At 36.4% G+C, this 23975-nt stretch overlaps 1 protein-coding gene across 1 annotated transcript; it reads right to left on the reverse strand.

The window, feature by feature from the left end:
* Positions 1-448: 448 nt before the first annotated feature.
* APMAP (adipocyte plasma membrane associated protein) lies at positions 449-23697 on the reverse strand. The gene is made up of 9 exons (XM_026684682.2): positions 23454-23697; positions 15843-15959; positions 13833-13948; positions 7126-7218; positions 5950-6066; positions 5522-5696; positions 4470-4604; positions 3877-4069; positions 449-1917 (listed from the first exon to the last, which is right to left on the reverse strand). Exons 1-9 carry the CDS (start codon positions 23543-23545, stop codon positions 1708-1710), a joined length of 1248 nt encoding a protein of 415 aa, XP_026540467.1. The 5' UTR covers positions 23546-23697; the 3' UTR covers positions 449-1707.
* Between the last annotated feature and the right edge of the window lie 278 nt (positions 23698-23975).

Consider the following 23975-nt stretch of genomic DNA (forward strand, 5'->3'; position numbering starts at 1 on the left):
TTCCTTCCTCTCCCTTGTGTGTTAAGCTCAAATGCAGGACTTGTGAACCATCTGCAACCTAGAAGAACCTGTTTGCCTCTGGGTTGTTGCATTTTTTTTTGAAGTTTTTGTTTTGATGTGTGTGTGTGGGTGGGGGGGTTGTTCATGTAAGACAGTGATATGTCCTGATGCAGATATTTTCTGTAGATGATACTCCCTCTTTGAAAAGCAGCAGCAGAAAAATATGCATTCTGCCTATGCAGTTTAATTCAACATGCAATTTATTTTTGTTATCTTTGGATTTTGAGTTCCACCTGGGCTGTTTGGAGGATAGGAGGGATGCGTGAGATGGAACTGGTCAAATGAAACAACACAATATACGCATGGCTTTTTTATATTGATTTTTAAATTCTTTATGTCAACATTTTTTGGGGGGAAAAACTGTTCATACACAATGAAAGCACTTAACTTTATAATGCCAAATCTATTTAATAAAATAGGCTTTGGGTAGCCAAGATTAGTTTCTTATGCATCTGAAAAAGAAGTTTCAGTCATAATTAACAAACTTTTGATTAAACCACATATTTAATATTAAATTAATGAAGTTTTGATTAGCTGATAGAGGCATAAAGGCTTCTTTGGAAATTAGTACCAACATGTATCAGTGAAATAGTATGAGAATTTAATGCAAGATGGAGAAATGACAGAATTCTACATGTTACTGGACTGTAATTTTAAATAACATTCACCACGTCTGTTAGATTGAGTTATATTCAGCAGCACTAGGAGCAATTACTCATTTAAAAGCTAAGGCTATTAAATGGATTTATGCAATAGACAGGTAAAAAAAAATATGTTCCCACATTCATCTGACCAAAGCCCCATCAATTTTTAATATACAAATGACAAATGTTTAAAAAGCAGTAGAGCTTTTGACTGCATGGTTATGGCTGCCATCCTGACTATTTTTTACCACCACCACCCCCATATTAAAACATTCTTCTGCCTTAAGGACTTATGTCGATGATTAAATAGAGGAACAATAAGCAGTCAAACCAGCTTTTCCTAAATTAATTATATTAACCTTAGATTTAGAGACTCCCATACAAATAATTCCATGTGTTTAAAACTATCCATGCAGAAAATAGCATTGACTAGAAATGGAATTATAGCTGTAGAATGTTCAATTTATTAATACAACTATAAATTGCATTGCTATTATAAAGTGCATGCATTAAAACATGCTTATAAAGAGAGATCCCTATTGGAAATAAGTTCACTGTATTATATCATCTAAGCAACTTCAGAGCAATGATGTATTTACAGGACAAAATTTTGAACTTTGAAAAGCTGACCACATACATATAATGGATTTGAATAGCATCATTTCTAAAATATTAAATGCAACAAATATTGTTTCATGAGGTAATTTTGTATTTTATTTACCTTCTGGAAAGGTAATAAAAGGTGCTATAAAGAGGGTACAGTGCACCAAAAACATCTACACAGCCCACCATTTTGAAAGAGAATTTAAACAAAGTAATTCACAGGTTTTAAGGTATGGCATGCCTAAGTAAGAACTAATTCTGCATCCTGCTAGTTAAACAGTGTTACAGTGCTTATGACTGACTGTGCTTCCATTCTTCTTTTTTGTCCAAAATGTGTCTCATCTTTCTATGTCTTTCTAGAGTAATTCAAGGTGACAGCAGTAATGCTTTCAACTCAGAATTAGACATCCTTAAGGTCCAGCTTACAAATAAAAGGAGATCGGAAAGACCCCAAATAGAGATGTCCATTATATTCATGTGCTTCGCTTACATATGTTGCCACCATTCCATTTGGATCATGGAAGCTTCTTCTGTAGGATCCAGTATTACTTAATTCTATCACAAGGCTGTACTTGGGCACAAATTTTATCACGGTTTCTTGACTGAGCAGCTGCAACACAAACAATAATGTTATAGACAATTTTCTTTTAATCATCAACATTACAACATTTGAGTTGATTGAATCAATTACTATCATCTGTTTCATTATTAGATGTTTTAAATATCCAACTATGCATAATGCAAAACAAAGTTAAGCACTCTGGAATATAAGTGGTAATAATTGTTACTGTTAATCAATGGGCAAAAAACTTCAATACTAGTTGGAATTTTTTTACATTAGGTTTATATTCATACCATTTTCAAATGCGTAATTGGAGAATACCCTAACACAATGTTAATTAGAACTTATATAACTATCAATTGTCTAACTTTTTAAAATTATGGTAGAAATATGAAAAATAGCAAATGATAACATCTCACATATCAAATTATTGACTATAAGTATGATACATAAAAAGAATGTTAGCTATATCACATTAAGTAGGATAATCTTTTTGCTCCACTTCAACATACATGACTCTTACAGTGATTCTTCATATAGTTCAGTTTATGATCAAAATTGAGCTGGAATCTCGATCACTGAGGAATGTGACTGTTAATGACTGCTCATGTGGACTTTTTGCTCAACAACTGCAATCCCAGCACTAGTCATTAAGCAACCGTGTGGGTTCAGTGATCATATGAGTTTTTAAGTGGATAGAAATCCATGTAGGGGGCACAAGTGCTTGGGGTCTAGATAGGAGAGACCTTGGAACACTTTCAGAAGCTGAAAATCCTCCCGGCTGAAATCTAAGCAGGATTTTCAGCCTCTGAGGGACAGACACTTCTGTGTGGCCTGCCCCAGGCCTCTCCCACCCACTTGAGGGACCTCACACTATTAACCTTATTGTGCTGGCCCTATGCTTGGGTTTGGCTTCCACTCATCTCCAGGGGCTGGCTGAAAAAGCTACTTGCCAAAGGATGTCATCTCTCTGAATGTATAAAGGAATGCCTTCCACAGGGTAATGGGAAGATGTCATCTCTCCTCTGCACGCAGAAGAGAACTCCTTCTGTAGGTGCATAAACAGAGCTCAAATCATCAGGATCCGACTTCTGTTTCTGCACCCTGTGGGAAGATGTCATTTCTCCATGCAGAAGAGAATGCCTTCCGCACAGTGCAGAAGTCTCCGATCATCTCCACAACATTGAAGGAGTTCAGCTCCCCTTAGCAGGCAGCTCTTTCAGTCAGCCCACAGAGATGAAAGGGAATCCTCTTGGTAAGCAGCAGCAGCTTGCAATCTTCTCTGCCAACTTCTCCACTGACTTTCTGCTGAAGCCTGCAGAGAGGATTGCAAATAGCAATCACGTGGTGGTGGTGGGGTTTACTTAGCAAGCTGTTTGCATTTGCAATCGATTGCTAAGTACTCAGATCGAGATTGTGCAACTGTGCATGTGTAATGGAGGGGGAGGCACGATGTTTTCCAACAGCCAGAAGTTGACATTATACATGCAAAATGTCAGTAAAAGCAACAGAACCATTTACTGAACTACAGACTGAAAATATTTATTTGCCAAACTTTCTTTTAACTGCCATATTTAAGGATGGCCAAACAAGGAGCCAAACAATCATTGCTGCTACCAAAATAAACTGGTAGTATGATTTTCATTTGTTATTCATCCTGAAATTCAGAATTAAAAATACAAAGTCATACAAGCCCTTTTTTGAGTGCATATGAATCCATACTTTTCAGTGTGCTGACATTGACTGCAACTTTAACAACTATTACAATGGTAGTTGCATTCTTTTTATTTCCTCTCTACTTTTTAAAATATTTTATCCTTTTTTTGTTCTACGTTATTAAACAAATAGAGTACTTTTTTAAAAGTTGCAATGCCTAGACCCTGGAACAGGAGAGGAAGAAGAAATAAATTCTTTCCAAAGGGAACCTATTCAAAAACATTTCATTTAGAGAATGCTGAGCTCAGTCTAGTATGTGAATACATAAGATTTGTTACTGTTGTTTCTTACCTTAAGTATGATTCTTTTAATCCATGGTTTTTCAGATAAGAAATCCATCATAGAAAATCCAGGATTTGCTCTAACAGCTGACATAGCTACCCAATAACCTCCAGAGCTGCTTAAACGGATGTTGTCTGGAAAACCAGGCATGTTGTCAACAAACAGGTCCTCTCCACCTTGCATTAGACCAGATACATAATACCTAAAAACGCATAACATTTTAGAGCTATATGAAACAAAGAATGTATTAATATTTTATGCTATATTTCTAATTTAGTACCCTAATGATCGGAACACTATAAAACATGTATGAAGAACACAGAATACATTAAAACGATAGCAATACAGAACAAATACAAAGGACAGAATAAAGTTTACAGCTTACTAAAAAATAAAGAACACAAAACCTACATAGCATCTCAGTTAGCCAGTATCGTTCTTTAGAAATTACAGAACACAGTGACCTAGTAAAAAATCCTCCTTGCTTAGCAAGGATAATACATAAATAGGAAACATCTATGAGTATAAACTAAACTAGCATTTAGTTAATTCTTAACAAAATAGCTGGATCTATACAGCACCCTTACAAGTATCTCTTCTACCTTCGTATTCTTGCCATAGTTGTTTCAGCCACCAACACAAAGTCTTCAGCAGGAGACAGCTGAACTCCATTTGCAAATCTGAGTCCTTCCATTAAGACTTTGACTTCCTTTGTGACTGTGTCATATTCAAGTAAACTAAAGACATAACAATTACAGGGTATTACTAATTATTATTAATCCCCTCTCAATTTTAATATGATCTTTGAGAACCATATGTCTATATATCTGTGCTGTTTTTTTTAATAGATTCAGCTATAGGCTGTTCTTATACACATATATAAAAAAAAACCAATATGTATAAGAACAGCCTATAGCTGAATCTATTAAAAAAACCGAGCACAGATGGAACAACTGGCCTCTCAGGCTAGGGCGTTTCAGAGCTTATACTATTAAGAAGGCCTTTTAATTTGCCCAAATCAAAAAAAAACCTCACCAATCATTAGATTTTAAGGCCCACACAGGTTAATATGGAATACAGTGGTCTCTGAGGTATCTTGAAAATTATATTTATCTTCAATGTTTGAATTGTATAAAGAAACAAAGTGGTATTTAGGTTTATAACAGGGCCAGTAGCACCAAACTACCAACTATTAAGCCCCTGCATATACCATGTTATTCTCTTTGGGCAAGGGACCCCAACCCTGGATCCATGAACTGGCACCGGTCTGCAGCATGCCACAAACTGGGCCTCGCAAATAAGCAAAGCCCCTTCTGTGGCAGGCAGGCCGCACACAAAACTATACCCCTCTCTCCACGGAACTGGTCCCTGTTGCCCAAAACGTTGGGGGCTACTGTCCTTGGGGATAAGCAACTATGTATAGAAAAGAATACAGATTTCATATGCCAGGGAAGAAAGGATAGGGAAAGATATCTCAATTAAAAATGTCAACAGATGAAGTTTAAATGTTACTTCACTATTTTAAGTAAATATTTTAATAATAACCATCAAAAAAGAATATTTGTTTCTAGAAATGCCACCCCCAGAAAATTCTCCATGTGATGCTTGATCACAATTTTATTATATAATTTATAAGCCAGGCTAGTACATTTACCGTCCATCATCTGCAGCCTCCATGATCAATAAGGGATAATCTTTTCTCTGCCATTTACTGCTAGAGTCTGTAAAATAGATTTTCCTTCCATCCCGAGTCATTGTAAGATCGTTCACAAAGGATAAGTTCTTCCCTTCAATAGGAATCTTTGAAGACACCAGTGGCCTGACTGCACCTGGTCACAGAAAAACATTTTTTTAAAACTCTTTTGTACTTGTATGTAATCATGAGCATATCATTTCTACTTATACCTTTGCTGAATTTATTTAACATTAAAAATTCAAAAAAAAATAATATAGCAGATTCTGAAGCAGAATTCAAAATAGGTGTCACTTGTATATCATGGTTTACAGCTTACCATTCAAACCATAATTAAAACAGTTAGGGTTTGGCACAATGTGTATGTGGGGAGAAAGCGGTAAACTTGCCTGAGATAGGATTTATTTCAAACAGCCCATAATAAGCATCTACAACAAAAAGAGTATTGTTTGGTCCAATACGGATTCCTAGTGGTCTCCCACATGTAGGCTCATCTTCTCTTGTACCTTTTAGAAAATAAAATAGATATAAAGTATGCAGCTTCTAAACAAAAGTTTCTATTATGCTTCTAAAAACAGAGTATCAATATTCTTGAATCTGACTAATAAAAGATATAAATTTGATACATTCAAAAATATCTGTTTAGATTTATATACTTTTTCTTCATATAATTAAATATTGACAAAACCCATATTATTTTGATGTAGTTCAAACAGAGCATCTTGCAAGACTTGAAGGGATGGACAATACATCAGTTTCCAAATACTGGAATGCAACTCTTATTACCTCTTTTTTCCTGATCAAGCTGGTTAAGTCTGAAGGAACTGAGTTCAGTAACACATGGAGAATCATTTACTGCCCATCTCTGAATAAATAAATATTCTTTTTTTCTTCTGCTCAATTGTGTCCAATTCTCAGAGACTGCCTGGACAAGTTCCTGCAGTTTTCTTGGCAAGGATTTTCAGAAGTGGTTTGCCCTTGCCTCCTTTCTAGAGCTAAGAGAGTGTGACTGGCCCAAAATTAATTTAGCTTGACTTTGTGCCAAAGAACAACTAGACCTCACAGTCTCCTGGTTTTTATCCTGATGCTTTAACCACTACACCAACTGGCTCTTGTAAATAAATACAAATAAATGTCCTCTAAACATAAGGCAAGATAGGCTTTTATAGTCAATACATCTGATTTCATTTTGTCCTAAATTCTGGTGTTCATTTATAATCTGATCCTTTTAAAATAGTTTTTCACTTGCTAAATAAAACTAAGCACATAATGAAGAATATTGTATCATAGTACTTAATGAATGTTAACCAGAAATATCAAGATTTTATTGCAGAGGACCATTCCTATAGGCTTTCACTTTAAAAGAGTTTGTTAATCAAATGTCCATGTTTTTCACAACCACACAACCAAAAATACCACTACAAAATGCACAAGCTACATATGATTAAATAAATTTTCATATATTTAAAAATATTCAGTAGAAGGTATGTAACAAGTCTGAAATGCTAGACAAATCAATCAAATCACAGTATAAAAGGAATAATAAATAAGTAGTGTTTGTTTACCACAAGGACCATGGCCAAGACGCGCTAAAGTGGAAATTTTCCCATTTTCAATCTTTAGAATTTTTCCATCAGCAGTACCAGTAAACAACACATCTATGAGAGACGAGCAGTGACATGAGCTATGCATGTTATTTAACACACAAGGCTTATATAAGATTTCAGAACACCAAAAATGCTTTCTATAGTGATATCACAAAACCCTGAAAGAGCAAAATTGAAGTTTGCCTTCCATACTGGCATATTTTTACAAAAATAGAATATAAGATTATCACTGAAATGCATTTGCCTCCATTAGCAATAAACTTTATTGATTACTTATAGACCACCTTGTTTACAGACCAGGGGGGGCAGCAACAATTCAAAATATATTACAATTAAAACAGTAATGTAAGTAACAAATAATATATCATGGTTGCCTGAATACTCAAAAACTCGGTGAAACAGTTTTAACACAACTTGCTTCCAGAAAACAAAGAATGGGTTCAGGGATCCTCTACTTCCAGGGGGAACATAATCATAGTGTGGGAGGCTGCTACTAAGGAGGCCTATTACCTGGTCCATATCCCATATACCTTCCCAGAAGGGTGGATCTTCAACAGAACCTCCCGAAATGTTTACAATGAATAGAAAATATAACTTGGTGCTGCACTATTAAGGGCTTTATGACCTAAAGCACTATGAATTGGGCTGGAAACCTACCGCAATTACTTCAGATCAATGGAAGTCGACACTGATGGAATTTATTGATATAGTTCTTTTATTTATATATTACAGTCATGGCTGTTTACAATAACAATTAACAGTAAAAATCCACATTATATAAAATCATGATTTTATACCAGCTGCAACTTCTGAATTGCTTCTAAAGACTGCCTCACATAGAGGTGATAATGAAAGAATGAGGTCACATATTGTATAAAGTTCTAATACATGAAACAGCAAGTTCCATATATGGAATAGAAGGTCTCAAATGGTTGTTTGGACCAAATTGTGAGCATCTTTAATTTTATCAGATGATTATACCTTATCACTATGATGGCTATTATCTATCTTAGATTTCTAAAAATAACTTCCTTGGCTCTACTGAAATTGCTGAGAAAACTATTCAGAAACTGCTAGCTTCTCATAAAACACATTAAAACTATTGTTATAAAAGACAACTACAATTACTTTTTGTTAATTTCATTTTCTCTTACTCCGCCTTATCTAACTTAATCTTTTTTCAGCAAACCATCAAAAGAGCCTAGAGGATAGCATGATGAAAGTTTCAAACTTCCTCTTCTGAGAACTCATGTTTTTGCCTGGCACTATTTGCTATCTTAGAATAGTAACTTGGTAGGTCTTACTACTACTGCTTATTGTTCAAGGAATGCCTTGCCTAGCATTCCTCTCACCACCATAAGACAAGTGGTATTTTCATCACCAGGGCTGCCTTTATAACAAGATAAAACTAGTGGGGGGAATGACTTTATGTCTCTATTGCAGTCTCCCTACTCTGTAGGAGGAAGGCATAGGATAAGGACAACCAGCCCTTTATTCAAGAACAGAGAAATAAACGGTTTATTACTTTAAAAAGAAAATCACTTTAAAAAAGAGAACATGCAAGGATCTAGACAAATTACAAAATGAAAAACGATAAATACATAATACAGTTTTCTGGATAGACGTCTTTATCGGTGTTGGAAGGATTGTGGAAATCAAGTCCTTCCTTCTCATATCCGTTCCTTAGAAATAAACAGATTTCTGAAGCAAAAGTTCTCTACTTGCTTTCCTGGACTTTTCCAGGAAAATAGATGAGCTTATTGATATCTTATGAGAATCTTACATTTTGCACACTAACAAAAAACAAAAACAATCTGCTCTTGAGAATTCAGAATACAATTTAAGATGTTCTTTTTAAATGTTGGTAGTAAATCTAGAATATGTATGTACTTTTCTATGTATATCATGCCATGATGCTTGATTAATTTAAATCTAAAAGCCAAAGGATTACTAAGTAATTTACCCACCCCCTTTCAGTATCTTTCTGGCATAATGCAGTCAAAATTCAGTTTTAGGGATGTTAAGCTTATTGGGTTATTGGGTTTGTAATTAGCAAAAAACAGAAACCCGTGTTGCTGAACATATTAATAGAATCTACAAAGGATTAACAATTACTTTAACTCACAAAAATATACATGTGACAGCTGCTTTTTTTTTAAAAAAAAATGGAATAATGCAAGCTTGAGTAATAATATACAATATATAAATTAGAACAATTCTGTACAGCACTCTAAACTACTTCGTTGTTCCCAAGATTGATTTAAAAGATTTCTATCTTGATTGCAATTGTTTAGCAATGGACCAGGTTACTGCTCAATTTGGACTATGATCACTGGGGACCCTTGTTCCGCTTCTTTCCCCTTTCATTCACGCACAGAAGGTAAGCCTCAGCGAGAGGACAAGTCTATAACTGCCTGCCTTTTTAAAAGAACAGTTCCCTTTTCACTAGTCCTTCTCCTTTTTCTTGGCTTTCCCAAGTTTGCAGGCAGGGATGTCTTCACACTTCCTTCTCATATTCTCCCCTTTGACACCAATGCAAATTCTTTCTGCTACCTTTATTGCATAGTCATTACATTGATGCCACAATGATCAAAAGAAAGAAAATAAGGTTTTGTTTGTTTGTTTCTGTGTTCTACTATGACTCTACAGAAACTTTGTGGCAATGAAGAACTAATGGCTCAGCTTCACAGAAACAAAGGAAAATAGCTTCAAATATTCTAGTACAAGATGCACAGGTTGAAAAACAGTACAGTACCCAGCTTGGGGAAAAATCAAAAGGGCAGCCCCCACCGACTTCCGGTTTGTAGGGCTTCGGCGACAGACAGAAATCCGCGATTGTGCACGGTTTCTGTCTGGGCTCGCCGCTGGAGTGCCCCGAGCCGGCTGGTTTCGGGGCTAAGCCACCCCGTAGAGGTGGTGAAGAGGGGGGAGACCGCCAGCAGGGTCGAGGAGAGCCGTATCTCTCCTCCTCAGCTGGCCATTACTCCCTTTCCCGAAGGCGGTTGCAGCGGTGGTCAGGAATGGCCACCACAAAGGAGAATTCGACCAGAAAAGAATGTGCAGGAGGAAGATAAGAAGTGAAAGTTTTGGCTGACCGGGTTAAATTGTAAAAGCAACAACCAAGGTACCCTGGAATTTAAACTTACAAAAAATAACATCGCTCCCAAAGAAGAGTCAGAAGCAGCGAAGGAAAGTGAAAAGGGAAAGGTTTGGGTTTTTGTTTTTTTCTTCTCTCTCCTTCCCTATACTGACAACTAAGAGACTTAAATAAGAAATTGGAAAAATCCGCTTTGACATCAATAGGCAATTCAGCTGAAAATAAAACAAAATGCCAAAGGGATAATAAAGATTTCTGGACATTAAAAACTTTCTTTTTCATAAGCAGGAAGGGAGAGAAAAAGAATAAGGGCAGGATCTGGAAGAGGGAGAAGACTGCCTGGAATTAAAAAGAATCTAAAGTAAAACTTCAACAAGACTTCTAAAAGATACATTTTAACTGAAACTTTGCAACTAAATAGTAACCCCAGGAAGAGAAAGTGGAAAAAAAAGAGCAAAAAAGAAACAGCTTGCGTGTATTTGGATTATTTGGTGATCTTTGGATTTTTGGTTATTATATTTGAATGACTAAAATCAATTGGGTGGTTGTTTAAAAATTTATACAATGGCACCACTTCTGGATGAATTGAAAATGGAACTTAAAAAGTACAAAGAAGATGCACAAGAAGGGAAGGGTTCTTTTGGTTTCGTTTTTCAATTCTTAGAAATGGAGATTTGGAACTATGAGAAACAATAAGAAAAGACTGCAAAACAAGAAGACTGGGACAAAGAGGAAGCCATCTTTAATGAACAAGTAATTTTATGTGGGGAAGAAAAAGGAAAGGAGGGAAAGAGAATGGAGGATTTAAGACTTAAAAAAAAAAAAAGAAAAGAAAAATAATTCGAAAAATAAGTATAATACTGGAAAGCAACAGAAAAGGGGAATACAGAAGAGAGAAATAGAGAGACAAGGGGGTAAAAAGGGGAGAGAGAAAAAGAGAGGGAAGAAGGAAAGGAAAAGAAGTTACAAAGGACCGAAGCAAGATATAGAGAAACAGGACCTATTTAGAGATAATGGGTGAAAATCTAACTGAAAAAGGGATTCTGTAAAGGCACATAAGATTGTATTGTTATATTAGTAATAGAAATAACTTTAGAAAATTGGAAACAACGTATGATTAAAATGAGGGATAAAATAGTTAGTGTAATTTAGTGAAATGTTTGTGAATAAAATAAGTGAAATAAAATAAATGAGAAAATTGAATTAGGAAGGGAATATTAATATTAATGATAGAATTGACTTGGAATGGAATGTTTTAATTATACATATTTATAATTTTTTTCTTTTTTTAAGAATACAGTGTGTATTTTAAGAATGTACCAAGCAGAATCCAAATGGAACTTATGTATTATATTGAATGTTACAACTTTAGGGAAAAGATATAAAGGCGTCATACTCCAATCAGTAACTACAGGAGAAATTTTGTTTAATGAGAAAAGATAATAGATAATTGAAACAGGACAGACAAAAAATATAAATACAATGATTTGAATTGAGATGAGATAATTAAAATAAAATTGAGAAAATTAAAAGAGGGGAGAAGCTATGCAGAAAATGTAAAATAGTAATAAGATATGGAATAGAATATAAAAATGAGCATGAACCTGAATTTGTGTCTGTACAAAGAAATGTAACCTGGGATTATGCTGCTTTCAAAAAAAGATGTTTTATTTGTATTTTTTTTCTCTTTGTGAAAACTCAAATAAAATTTACAAAAAAAAAAAAAAAAGGACAGCCCCCCACCCAACTGGAAGATGAAAGAATGTGATGCAAATGCGTTGTCAAAACAAATAAAGAAAGCTTGGTGACTAAAACACTGTACTGGATTTCATGAGCTTTCATGAAATCAAATGGAAAGAAAAAAAGTGCTGCTGGCCAGATGAGAACACAGCAGCCCAGGATGAAGTGGGCTTATAGGCAGTGACCAACCACTGGAAAGGAAGTGATATATTGATATTGTGGCCAACTGGATCTCAAGATTTCTCTAGACTGGAATGAAATAAGATAGACTAATTGCTCACAAGCACTTAAGATAACTTATGATAGCAAATACTATTTTTGAATCAGAATTTCAAAACATGAGCAAGGAGTGCATTTGCAATGCTTGGGAATGGATGGAGGATGGTATTGGCCAATCCTGCACTCCAGAAAAGGTGAGCAAAAAGCAGAAACTGAGAATCAACTCTTAAGTAAAGTTGAAATTTAATCCCTGTTAATAAACATAATATTTTTTCTATTTGTTCAATTAAAATGTTATGATTTACAAGCAATACAATCAGGAATTCTTTACAAGATGTATTTATATTACTCTCTTGTAAGGTTATAACTTACAATGCATAAATAAGGAGAGAGGAGATATTAATGATAGAAAATTTAAAATATGCTGAATAATCACTGGATTAAATCTGTACATATATACTTGCAAAATATTGCATATTTGAAAGCATAATTTACATACAAAGATGTTACAATTTGGAAAAGGATCCAAGGGTCTGTTTATTTCTCTAATTATAAATTACATTATTATTATTATTATATTTATTAATAATTATATCTAATCATTACATACCAATGCTCAAAGTAATTATCAGGAGTGTAAATGTTAAATCATACAAATTCAATAATGCTAAATGTTCTGTAATCTAACTATTTAAAGCTTTTGCCAAATATCTCTCTCACCCAAGCATTCAGCAAGAACTCTTTAAATTATGGGTAAATATTAGTGTCTTGTAAAAGAGCAATTTCAGTTCCTCTTTTGAAATTATAAGTAAGATTTGTCTATGTAAGCCCCTTAACATTCCATGTTATAAGAAAAAGTGATATGAAAATAATTAACATTCATTTTATAATCTAATGAATTAATATTATTTTTATAACACTTTGGAATAAAGAGCTTGAAGATTCTATTACAACAAATCAGTGTAAGGTACTTTAAAAATAAAATTGTCTCTTTTGATCAATAGTTTGTTGATACAAGAGAAACTTGTTCCATATATATTGGTTCATTCAATGGTGTCCTTTAGTAAAAGAAAAAGCTGTTATGATAGTTTTCAGATCTGGTTTATATAAAAATGTAAATATAGAAATATTATTTAATTGTATTTTCCATATTTGATTGATAGAAATGCCATTCTATAGGTCAAATATTAATTCACATAATTTATGCTTATCCTACTATTACCAGATTTTGGACTGAAATTCAAGCTTAACAAATTAACATGATTTTAAATAAAAATGCATACATTCTTCTTGACTGTACCTCAGTATTTAGAATCTATGAAAATTGGTAAAGTCTTTGCATATGAACAATGAAAGGACTTGATTTTGTTTTTGTTAATATCACATTTCTTCACAAACATGTGTATGAGTTTTGCTAATTTGTGTGATACAGTAATATTATATCAGCATAAAACTTTATTGGTTAGAAATTATCTTATGTTATTTAAAATTCAGAATTTTTATAGTTTAGAATCTAGAAATTATTTCTGGGGGGAAAATGTAAACTTATTAAGCAGATTAAACTATAAAAATTAAGGATTAAAAATCTCTATCAAATATTTGTGCTTACCACCAATATTTGCAATAGATTCTGGTCCAACAAGCTGGTTTTCAAATAATTTTTCTGCTTGTCGAAGCTTAGCATTTTGCTCTAAAGGACCAGTAAGAAGAGGAGGTTCTTTAAAGCTGTCAAGAAAGAAGATTTTCATAAGCATAAGGAAGATATTAATACAAAAATAACAACATACAAAGTAACTTAGATGTATCAGATATTTTTCAAAACAGTATAGTTCAATTTATCTAAAGCAATTTATGCAATTATTCATTTCATATTTGGCAACAGTTTCCATGAACCTAAGAATCAAGCCAATAAAGTGGGTAACAATTTTAACAACATTGAACATTTCAATTAAAAAGATAAAAAGTAATGCACAGTAAAAAATTAAGGAGTAAAAAAAATAGAAAAGAATTGAAAGAAAAATAAAAAAGGAAAATGAAGAAAAAATGTTAAATATGTTAAGAAATCACTTCTGCCTTCATCACAAGTATAAACAATTTTAGTAACTTATCCATATCTGTTAAAATACAACAAATGATTTCTTCTTTCTATATTCCATCTCTTATCTATAAACAAATCCTTAAAGCCTCACATTCAGCTCTGGTCAGCAAAAGTCCATTAACAGTTACTAGAAACAGCAACATATCTAGTTTAATCTTTTCCAAATCATTCTTATCACCTAACTTTTTAAAATACATATTTAAATCCATTCTTGCGTAACTTAACCTCTTAGTGGGTTTTGGTACCATAAACCATGGTATTCTTCTGGATTTATTCAGGGGACTGAGGTTGACAGCATGACATTGTGTTGGCTCACCTCCTTTCTTTGCAGTCAATTCCAACTGTGGTGATTGGGGTCTCACCTATGGCCCCTACTGTGTGGGGCCCAATTTGATGAGTTTCAAAGCAGTTGAGTATTGAGGTACCATTGTAAATCTAATTTAAATTTCCATTCGTTACACAGGTATTATATATTTTTTAATCTTTGCAAACTACCTCTGTTTCTAATGTATCTATACAGGTAGTCCTTGACTTATAATAGGTCATTAGTGACTGTTTGAAGTTATAACAGCAATACAAAAGTGACTTATCACAATTTTACACATGATCATCGCAGCATTCCCATTGTCAAGTGATCAAAATTCAGATGCTTGGCAACTGACTCATATTTATGACGGTTGCAGTGTCCTGGAGTCATATGATCACCTTTTGCAACCTTCTGACAAGCAAAGTCAATGGGGAAGCTTGTTACTAACAACTGCAGTGACTCACTTAACTACCATGGCAAGAAAACTCATAAAATGGGGCTCACTTAGCAACAGAATTTTTGGCCTCAATTGTGGTCGTAAGTTGAGGACTATCTGTATAGTGCTTCATATATTGCCTTTTGTTCTTTAGGTTTTTCATTTCTCCTTTTTTCAGCTCTTTTTCTCTTCGTCTAGAAAAATAGGAAGACTAAGAAAATTTATTTGGACACAATTAAACTTTCTTAGTCTTCCTATTTCTCTGGACCAATCCATTCTTTCTTCACATATTTACTTTGTAATTAACTGTTCATTTTTTACAAATGAGCCTTCCATTCTTTCTGCAGGTACAGTTACCACATACTAATTTTAATACAGAAGTAGTAAAATATTATAACCAAGAAAATTCATCTGCACATAGCACGTATTAAGACAAAGACTTGAAAGAACATGGTTACGAAAAATGACATTAAATATTATATATGTTTAATTAAACATATTGTACCTATTAAATAAAATGTTTCGGGATCCAAAAGGAGCAAGTAAAAGTAGTATATAAGGCACATAAGTTCACAGTTATTTGGAAGATAACTGTTGTTTTTCATTTCTGTACAACTGTAAGTAATGGCACAACAGTTTTTCTACACAGTTGACTACAGCACTATTCCATTCATAAAGCTAAAAAGCCCTGATAACTAAAAAGCCCTCATAATAATGTCCTCAATGAAAGTTTAAGTCACATGCAAAATTCTAATATTAAACATGCTTATATACTCACCTAATAGGTTGAGGGTCTATTGGACAATCCAGAAAAATGAGTGCTCCAAATAATGGAATAATTAATAACACAGCTAAAGTCATGAAAGTTACACGAAATATCCTGCTGCTGTAAGTACTGTAAAAGTAAACAAAACCATAAATTAGAACATGATTATACAAGAGCAGCTAACAATGTAGGAGTTCACTATATTAGGCCAGTAACTATTCCAGTATTGTAGTTTGTGTCTTCCAGTAGCTAACAAGATCCACTCTGGATTCTCAAAAAGATGGATAATAGATAGTGTTGCTCATCAATAAAATATTTAAATTACCGTATTTGCCGGCGTATAAGACGACTTTTTGCCCCGAAAAACATGCCTCCAAGTGGGGGTCGTCTTATGCGCCGGTATATCCACTGCCGGCTTTGGAGGCTTGTTGGGCAGCGAAGGCGCCTCTGGCTTCCTGGATCCCCTGCGTCGCTCCGCTTCATCCCGCCGCCTCGCTCCGCCCGAGGCTGCAGCCTTCCTGCTCTTCCCACGGCCCCTGGAACTCTGCCCTGCCGCTGCAGCCCCGGGATTTCTGGAGGGCGTTTCCGGTGGTGGTGGGGGTCGTCTTATACGCCGGGTCGTCTTATACGCCCGGCAAATACGGTATGCTATATGTAATTCCAAAACCAGGGATCAGCCATCAAGAAAAGTAGCTATTAATAGTTAAAGCTCCCCATCTTTTTCTTAACACTATCACATATATTTCAGTAAATTTCTTTACCAATTTCTGAACAAGATTACCTTGTCGGGAAGTAAATTTCTACTAGGCAAACATGCAATAGAATTTGCAGCTGTGTATGTTTACTTTTCCAGATGACCACAAGAATTATCTCAAAATATGCTAGGAGGGAATATAGGAGATGAAATGTAATCAATTTGGAGAGGTTGGGAAAGGTTGCTTTATAAATTATATGATTTGTGGTTAGACTTCAAACCTCATTAGACACACTGAACAAGAGCTTAAGTGGGAGAAACAGACATTCTGTGGATGAAATCAGTTTAAATCTCACTCTTCTAAACTAAACGTTCCTTCAATAATTTCAAGAAAGATTTTTTTTTAAATACCAGGCATGGTTAGTTAAAAGGAAAAAAAGAAGTAAACAAAATATCCAAATCCTACTTGATATGTTATTTTCTGTGCCTCTAAATCTGTGCCTCAAACTGGCGGTCCATGGGCTGGATGCATCATGCACAGGCCATGCCCACCCCAGCTCCACGAAGGGAAAATTACATTGCAAAATGTCACGTGATGGCAACAATGCCATGAGTTTGACACCCATGCTCTAGATCAGGGGTGTCCAACCTTGGTAACGTTAAGCCTGGAGGACTTCAACTCCCAGAATTCCCCAGCCAGCAAAGCTGATCTAGATACTGTGTGGTCACAAAACTTCCCTCCTTCACTCATACTCCAGTAGTATGTTGTCTTTGCTCAAGCAAAACAAATTTATCCAATATATAACTTCAGTTCTAAGGCATGGAGGTACTAAAAGGATACACTGGGTGCTAGTTTTTGTAGCTTATAGACAAAAATGCAGGTCTACTCTGCTTAACAGATAGTAAAACTGTAATGATTTGAAGTACAATTAAACAGTATTGTTGAAATATGTGGAGAATACAAGGTGGAGAATCTGAGGTCTCAGAACCACACCAGCCTCTTTTTGCAGCTGTTGAAGATCACTCTATCATCGTGATGTCAAACCTATGGCACACGTGTCGAAGTGGCACGCAGAGCCATTACTGTTGGTATGTGAGCCCTCACCTAGAGCAGGTCTACTGTGCCTGCGCGTGTCGCCCGCCCAACAGCTGATTGTATCTGTCACACATGTGCAGGGGCACGCGAGAGACGTGTGTGCATGCGCAGAGACGCGAGGTCAGGTGGGGGCTGCTTGCACATGTGCAGAGACACGTGGCATGCATGGGGGTTGCGCATGCATGTGCAGGGGCGTGGAGGGGCTGTGCGCATTGCCTTCTGGGTGCTGGCACGCGTGCACAAGTGCGCACGCAATTATCGGCACAGGAGCCCAAAAAGGTTAGCCATCACTGCTCTATCAAGACTGCTGAAAACTGATAGCTGCCATTTTCAGGTACAAATGTGTGAAAATTTCTTGCAATCCTCAGAGGCATCCATGTCCTAGGACCAACTCTCTTCATACTCAACATAAATGACCTCTGTGATCATATTAAGAGCAACTGCGTTCTCTTCGCTGATGACGTAAAGCTGTTCAATACCACAGACAGTACTGCTACCCTTCAAAAAGATCTTGACTATGTATCAGAATGGTCAAACAAATGGCAACTTCAAATCTCAACAATTAAATGCTCTGCCTTACATATTGGCAAAAAAAATCAGAAAATAAAATACAAGCTGAATAGTCAAGACCTTGTTGATGATCCAAGCTCTGTAAAGGACCTTGGAATAACCTCTAATGATCTAAGTGCTAGAGCCCACTGTAACTACATAACCAAAAAGGCATTAAGAGTTGTTAACCTAATCCTACGTAGCTTTTTCTCTGGTAATATCACACTACTAACTAGAGCATACAAAACATTTGCCAGACCAATACTCGAATACAGCTCATCAGTCGGGAACCCACATTACGTGTCTGATATTAGCACAGTTGAGAAAGTCCAGAAATATTTCACAAGAAGAGTTCTCCACTTCTCTACTCGTTGTAGAATACCTTATGCTACCAGACTTGAAATTCTAGACCTAGAAAACATTGAATTACGCCATCTTCAGTCTGTTCTAAGTATGGTATATAAAATCATACATTGCAATGACTTACCTGTCAATGAATACTTCAGCTTCAACCATAACAACACAAGAGCACACAATAGATACAAACTCAAGGTTAACTGCACCAAACTTGATTGCAGGAAATATGACTTTAGCAACAGAGTGGTCAATGTCTGGAATACTCTACCTGACTCTGTGGTTTCTTCCCCAAACCCCAAAAACTTTAACCTTGGACTGTCTACTATTGACCTCACCCCTTTCCTAAGAGGTCTGTAGGGGGCGTGCATAAGCGCACCAACGTGCCTACCATCCCTGTCCTATTGTTTTTTATTTTTCTTATATGTACCCATTTCATGTATTCATAACTATGTATATACTTATACCTATTATCATGTAAGCGATTTGACAAATCAAAATAAATAAATAAAAAAAATAGATTTACAAATCCTGTTACCATTTTTCCAAATTAATAGGATGTCTTGTTTCACAAACACTTCCAGTTATAGAAAGTTCAGGGTTTTTAAATAGAGGTATACACCTGGACCAGGCACCAAATTTTCATTTTTTTTAATGTAAAAGATGAAAAAAGTTATATGATACAACAGCTTTAGTATTAGCTAAATATTACAGAAAAAATATGAGAATTTCAGCTCTTAGAGAAGCATGTCTATATATGGTTCTGGGTTGGCTATGAAACATAGCTTTGACCGAACTACTGGGCTTTGAATAAAAGCTAAGAAAAGCAAACAACTCAAGCTTTGAACAAAATTGCTTTTAGCTTTTCTCAAGTTTTGTGGCTTGATCAAAATAGATATAATACAGTATATTGAATCCATTAGATATGACATGTAAATTATTGCTTTCACAATATGGAATCCACAAATAGAATGAAGTGAAAATTGTCTTCATTAAAACAAGCCAAATATAAAATTTCATTCACAAAAAATATGGCTGAAGTTCTATAAACCCTGAATTGGAAATAATCACTTATTTCCACATAAATAATGCAAGATTGGCATACAACATTATCATGTGGTGCCTGCATTAGTACCCAAGAATAATAGAGAAAAGGGTTTTTTTTAAATGTAACACTCATAATGATTATGCTTTTTGAGGATTATGGGAAACTCATACAGGTAGTCCTCAAGTTACAACCACAATTCAACCCAAAATTTCTGTTGCTAAGCAAGGCAGTTATTAAATGAGACATATCCCATTTTATTAGTTTTGTCGTGATTGTAAAACAAATCACTACAGTTAAGTGAATCATGTGGCCATGTAGTGAATGTAGCTTCTCCCATTGCCTTTACCTATCAGAAGCTCCCTAGGAATGTTGCAAGTGATAATCCCAGGACCCTGATATGTAAATACTTGCCAACTGCCAAGCACCCAAATTTTGATCATATGACTGTGGGAGAACTGGTCATGTCACCTTTTTTCAGTGCCATGGTAACTTTGAACGTTCATTAAATGAATGGTTGTAAGTTGAGGATTACCTGTATATAGCAACAACCTGGAGAATGCTTCCCTAATTCACTTCTCCTCTCTCAAGTTTACAACATAAAAAGGTAGTAATTAGTAAGCTATTTCTTGCAGATCACCAAAAGGCAATGACAATGCAAAACACAAGATCAACAATTTTGCAAGAACATGTTTACTCTTAGAAAAAGAGAATATTCCCTACTATTACTTTCTCATAGTAAATCTTGAAACATGCATTGGGCTGCAAGTGAATGATAGGTTACCCAACCAGCATCTGTGTGTAAAACAGGATTAGGATTTACAACCTCCCACTTTCTAGTCCAGCACCTTTACCACTACAACAAAGTGGCTCCTGAAATATATATATAACTTCTTCCATATATTATTTTAAGTAGAAAAGCCACACATTTCCTCAAATATGTATATATATATTCAGCTGCAATGCAAATTAAACCAGCTGCAATTATATATTAAGAAGCTATCTGTTGTAATATATCCTCTAGACTGACAAAGGAATTAACTAAAAGTAATTTAACTTTAACTTTACTGTAGCACTTATTTATGCACTAAAATACATAGGATATCACATTATTTTCTTGAAAACATAGAAACCTGCAAATATCTAATACTGCAATTTTAAACACTGAAATACCCAGAGGTTTTTAATAGTGTAGTTGTGTCCTGCATCTTGATGAGTTTGCACCTTTTCCAAAGGTTATTTTTTAATATTGCATAGAAGTATTAAATGTTAACATTCAAGTTGTATACTTCTCCAAAGAAAACATTTGCTAGCTTCAGACAATATTCATAGTTCTGCAGGAGGAAGTTAGTTATATTTACTCATGTTTTAGATATAAATCTCCAAATGCTTTTTTAAAAAAATCAACTTTTGATCAATGCTGTTGCAAAGTAGTTCCAGATATCTGCATATTAAGCTTCCTAAACTTTTCACTCTACCTGGTTAATTGTTCTTTCTATAGTATTTCCTTTTCAGAAGAGTTTATTAGATATGATTGCTCAACCCACCTCTAACTCCAAAACCTTAAAAAGAGAGCCAGTTTGGTCTAGTGCAGTGGTTCCCAATGTGGGCCCCACAGGGGGGCAATTTGATTTTTAATGGGGGCAATTAGAAAATGAGCTATTAACTGAATTTTTGAAAGCCCACTAATTGTTTTTATATATTTGTGATGAAACAGCTGTGTTTTATTTACCTATTGTTGTCTTTGTTAAAGTGCATTTCCTAGGGCCTAGTCTGAAAAGGATATCCCAACTGGGGGAAGGAGGGAGCAACTGCCAGCCAATCAGATGTGTTCCCACTTAGGATCATGGAACCGGCAGTCTCTCTGTCTCTCTCTTTCCTGTGGGCTTTGCTGCTGGGTGATTGCAGAGAGAACTGTTCTGTGGGGAGACAGAGTGGATGGCTGCTAGGGGAAGGATAAAAAACCAGGATGCAAGTTTAAGTAAGAAACTAAATACCCAAATTCAACCTACTTTGCAAGAAAACTGCTGTTACCATTTCCATCTTCATATTTAGCTGAATGATTTAGTGCTGTAAATGATTTGCTACTGAAGAAATCGACTGGATATCACTGCACAAGGAGACTTGAGAATGAATGAAGCTGACTAAATTGGGGCCTAATATAAACTCTCTCTGCAGCAGGCATCAAGCACCCTCACTAACTTAAAGCTGCAATCTTACATTTTCCCGGGAGTAAGCTCCATTGAAGACAATGGCACTTACTTCTGAGTAGACATGCATAGGATTGCGTTGTAAATATGAGGTGAGCTCAAATTGTATTTTGAATTTGTTAGGTATCTTTATTTTAATATGTATAGTAATTAATATGATCAAAGTACTGCAGAAAAAGCTTTCATAAAAATTATTTTATTCTTTGGAATCTTGTTTAAATCAAGTTAATGGCCTTTTAGGCTTCCTCCACGTGAGTAGGAGTTCACTTTTTAAATAGTAAGATTTATATGTGGGGGGGAATCATGATTTTAGAGATGCTTAGGTGGGGCATGGCCAAAAAAAGGTTGGGAACCACTGGTCTAGTGGTTAAGGCAACAAGCTAGAAAGCAAGAGACCTGCTTTAGCCATGGATGGCCTCGGGCCAGTCACTCACTCTCCTTTAGTGCACCTCACCGGGTGGTAGTTGTGGGGAAGGTGGGATATAAATAAATGAATATAGAATTTCTTAGTAAATGAGAGTTTTTAAGTATCTATTCATTCACAGTGAATTACTGTACATTTTAGAAGGAAAATTATGGCTTTTGTAAGTTTTTTTTAATTGCTGTGGTTTTATTGCCTCCATCATAGAAATTTTTCTTTGCACAGCATCAGCCTTTACACTTTCTAGAGCAGGGATGTCAAACTCATGGGCCGGATGCATCACGTGCTGGTCCTGCCCAGTTTAACAAGGCGGGGAGGGGGAAAGTCCTGATACTGTGATGACAGGAGTTTGACACCTCTGTTCTAGAGGAAAGGGAAGCGAAAGGGGGGGGATTACAAAACAAATTATGAACACATTGGTTATAAATTAAAATTGCTTAATTCTGCCACCTATCAGAAGGACAATCCTTTTCATCAGCTGTACCTGTAATGTGAATATATAAAATTGCTGCTATAAAAAAATGACATCTCACATATTACCCTCCCTACATTAAAAAAAAAATATGTAGAGGTCGTTTTAAAACAACTGCCAAGAATAATAATAAACAGTGGGCATTTACTATATTTTGCAAAGTCAGAGAGAACGAGATTATTTTCATTCCATGACCCATTCCACTCCTCATTAAAAAAAACAAAAACCAAACCTTCCCTTCTGGACCTCCGAGTTGTTAATTCCCACCGATTTCAATCGAGCCCAGTCACGTCAAAAGCCATTTCTAGGAGCTACCACAGTTATTTACCGTGGATCTTCAGAGACCACTTATTATTTTTGTTGGTATTTCTGTCCTTGACTTCAGCATGCGTTTTTTTTTTATCCCCAGGGCATACTTAGCAGCAAAGGCCGTGGAATATTTATTATTCCTAAACACCAAGAGGCCTAAATCCCTGAGTATCTGGCGCTCATCTTCCTTCTCTCTATCCACCCCCCCCCACCTTCCTCCAGCTCCGTCCGGCAGCACCGAGCTTTCCACGTGAGGGACTGAAGAAGCAGCAGCGCTGGCGCCGCTCCAGCCTGGCCCTCCCACCGATTCAGGAAGCCGGCGCCCACCTCCCGTATTACTGTCGGTGAGCAGGGCAGGGGGAAGAGAGGACGCCGCCCTCTAAATCTTCGCCCTTTCCGAAAGCAGCGGTGCCTCCTATCCTCCCCGGGGAAGAGGGAACGCCGAGGGGCCAGGAGAAAAGCAAAGACCGCACCTGCTCTCCTTGCCTGCCTGTGCCGCGTTGTCCTCGGTAAGCACTTGCGGCCGGGCGGGCCGACGCTGCCGCAGGCCATCAGCCTCATTCATGTTGCAATGAACGGCCCACCGAGATACAGAGATCAAGAGCAGCGGTTCAACTCCGCAGCCCAGGCTCGCTGGTGAAAGCCGAGGAGCAGCCCCGCTTCCCGGCCCACACCGCGAAGCCCCGCCTCTTGCTCCAGCCTGCTTCAACGGTTGCCACACAGAAGCCACGCCCTCACCCCTTGCGTCCCAAGGCCGCCATGACACTCCACCCCCCTCGGCTGAACTTGCCCAATAACTGTGGCGCCAGACACCCGCCCCTGCCTTCAGAAACGCCCAACCACCATCTTGTCCCCGAGTGGCAGCTCCTCGCTGGCCTCCGAGGCTGTTCACGGGGTGCTGCGCAGGTCTGGGCCTGCTTCAGAGGCGGCCCCAACTTCTGCCTTATCCATCCCCCATGATAACCCTCCATAGAGCCATGCCCCATCGCTCTTTT

This window comes from Notechis scutatus, chromosome 1 (assembly GCF_049901735.1).
Source record: "Notechis scutatus isolate UNSWTSFEM ecotype Mainland chromosome 1, rNotScu1.2, whole genome shotgun sequence".
Lineage (NCBI taxonomy): Eukaryota > Metazoa > Chordata > Lepidosauria > Squamata > Elapidae > Notechis > Notechis scutatus.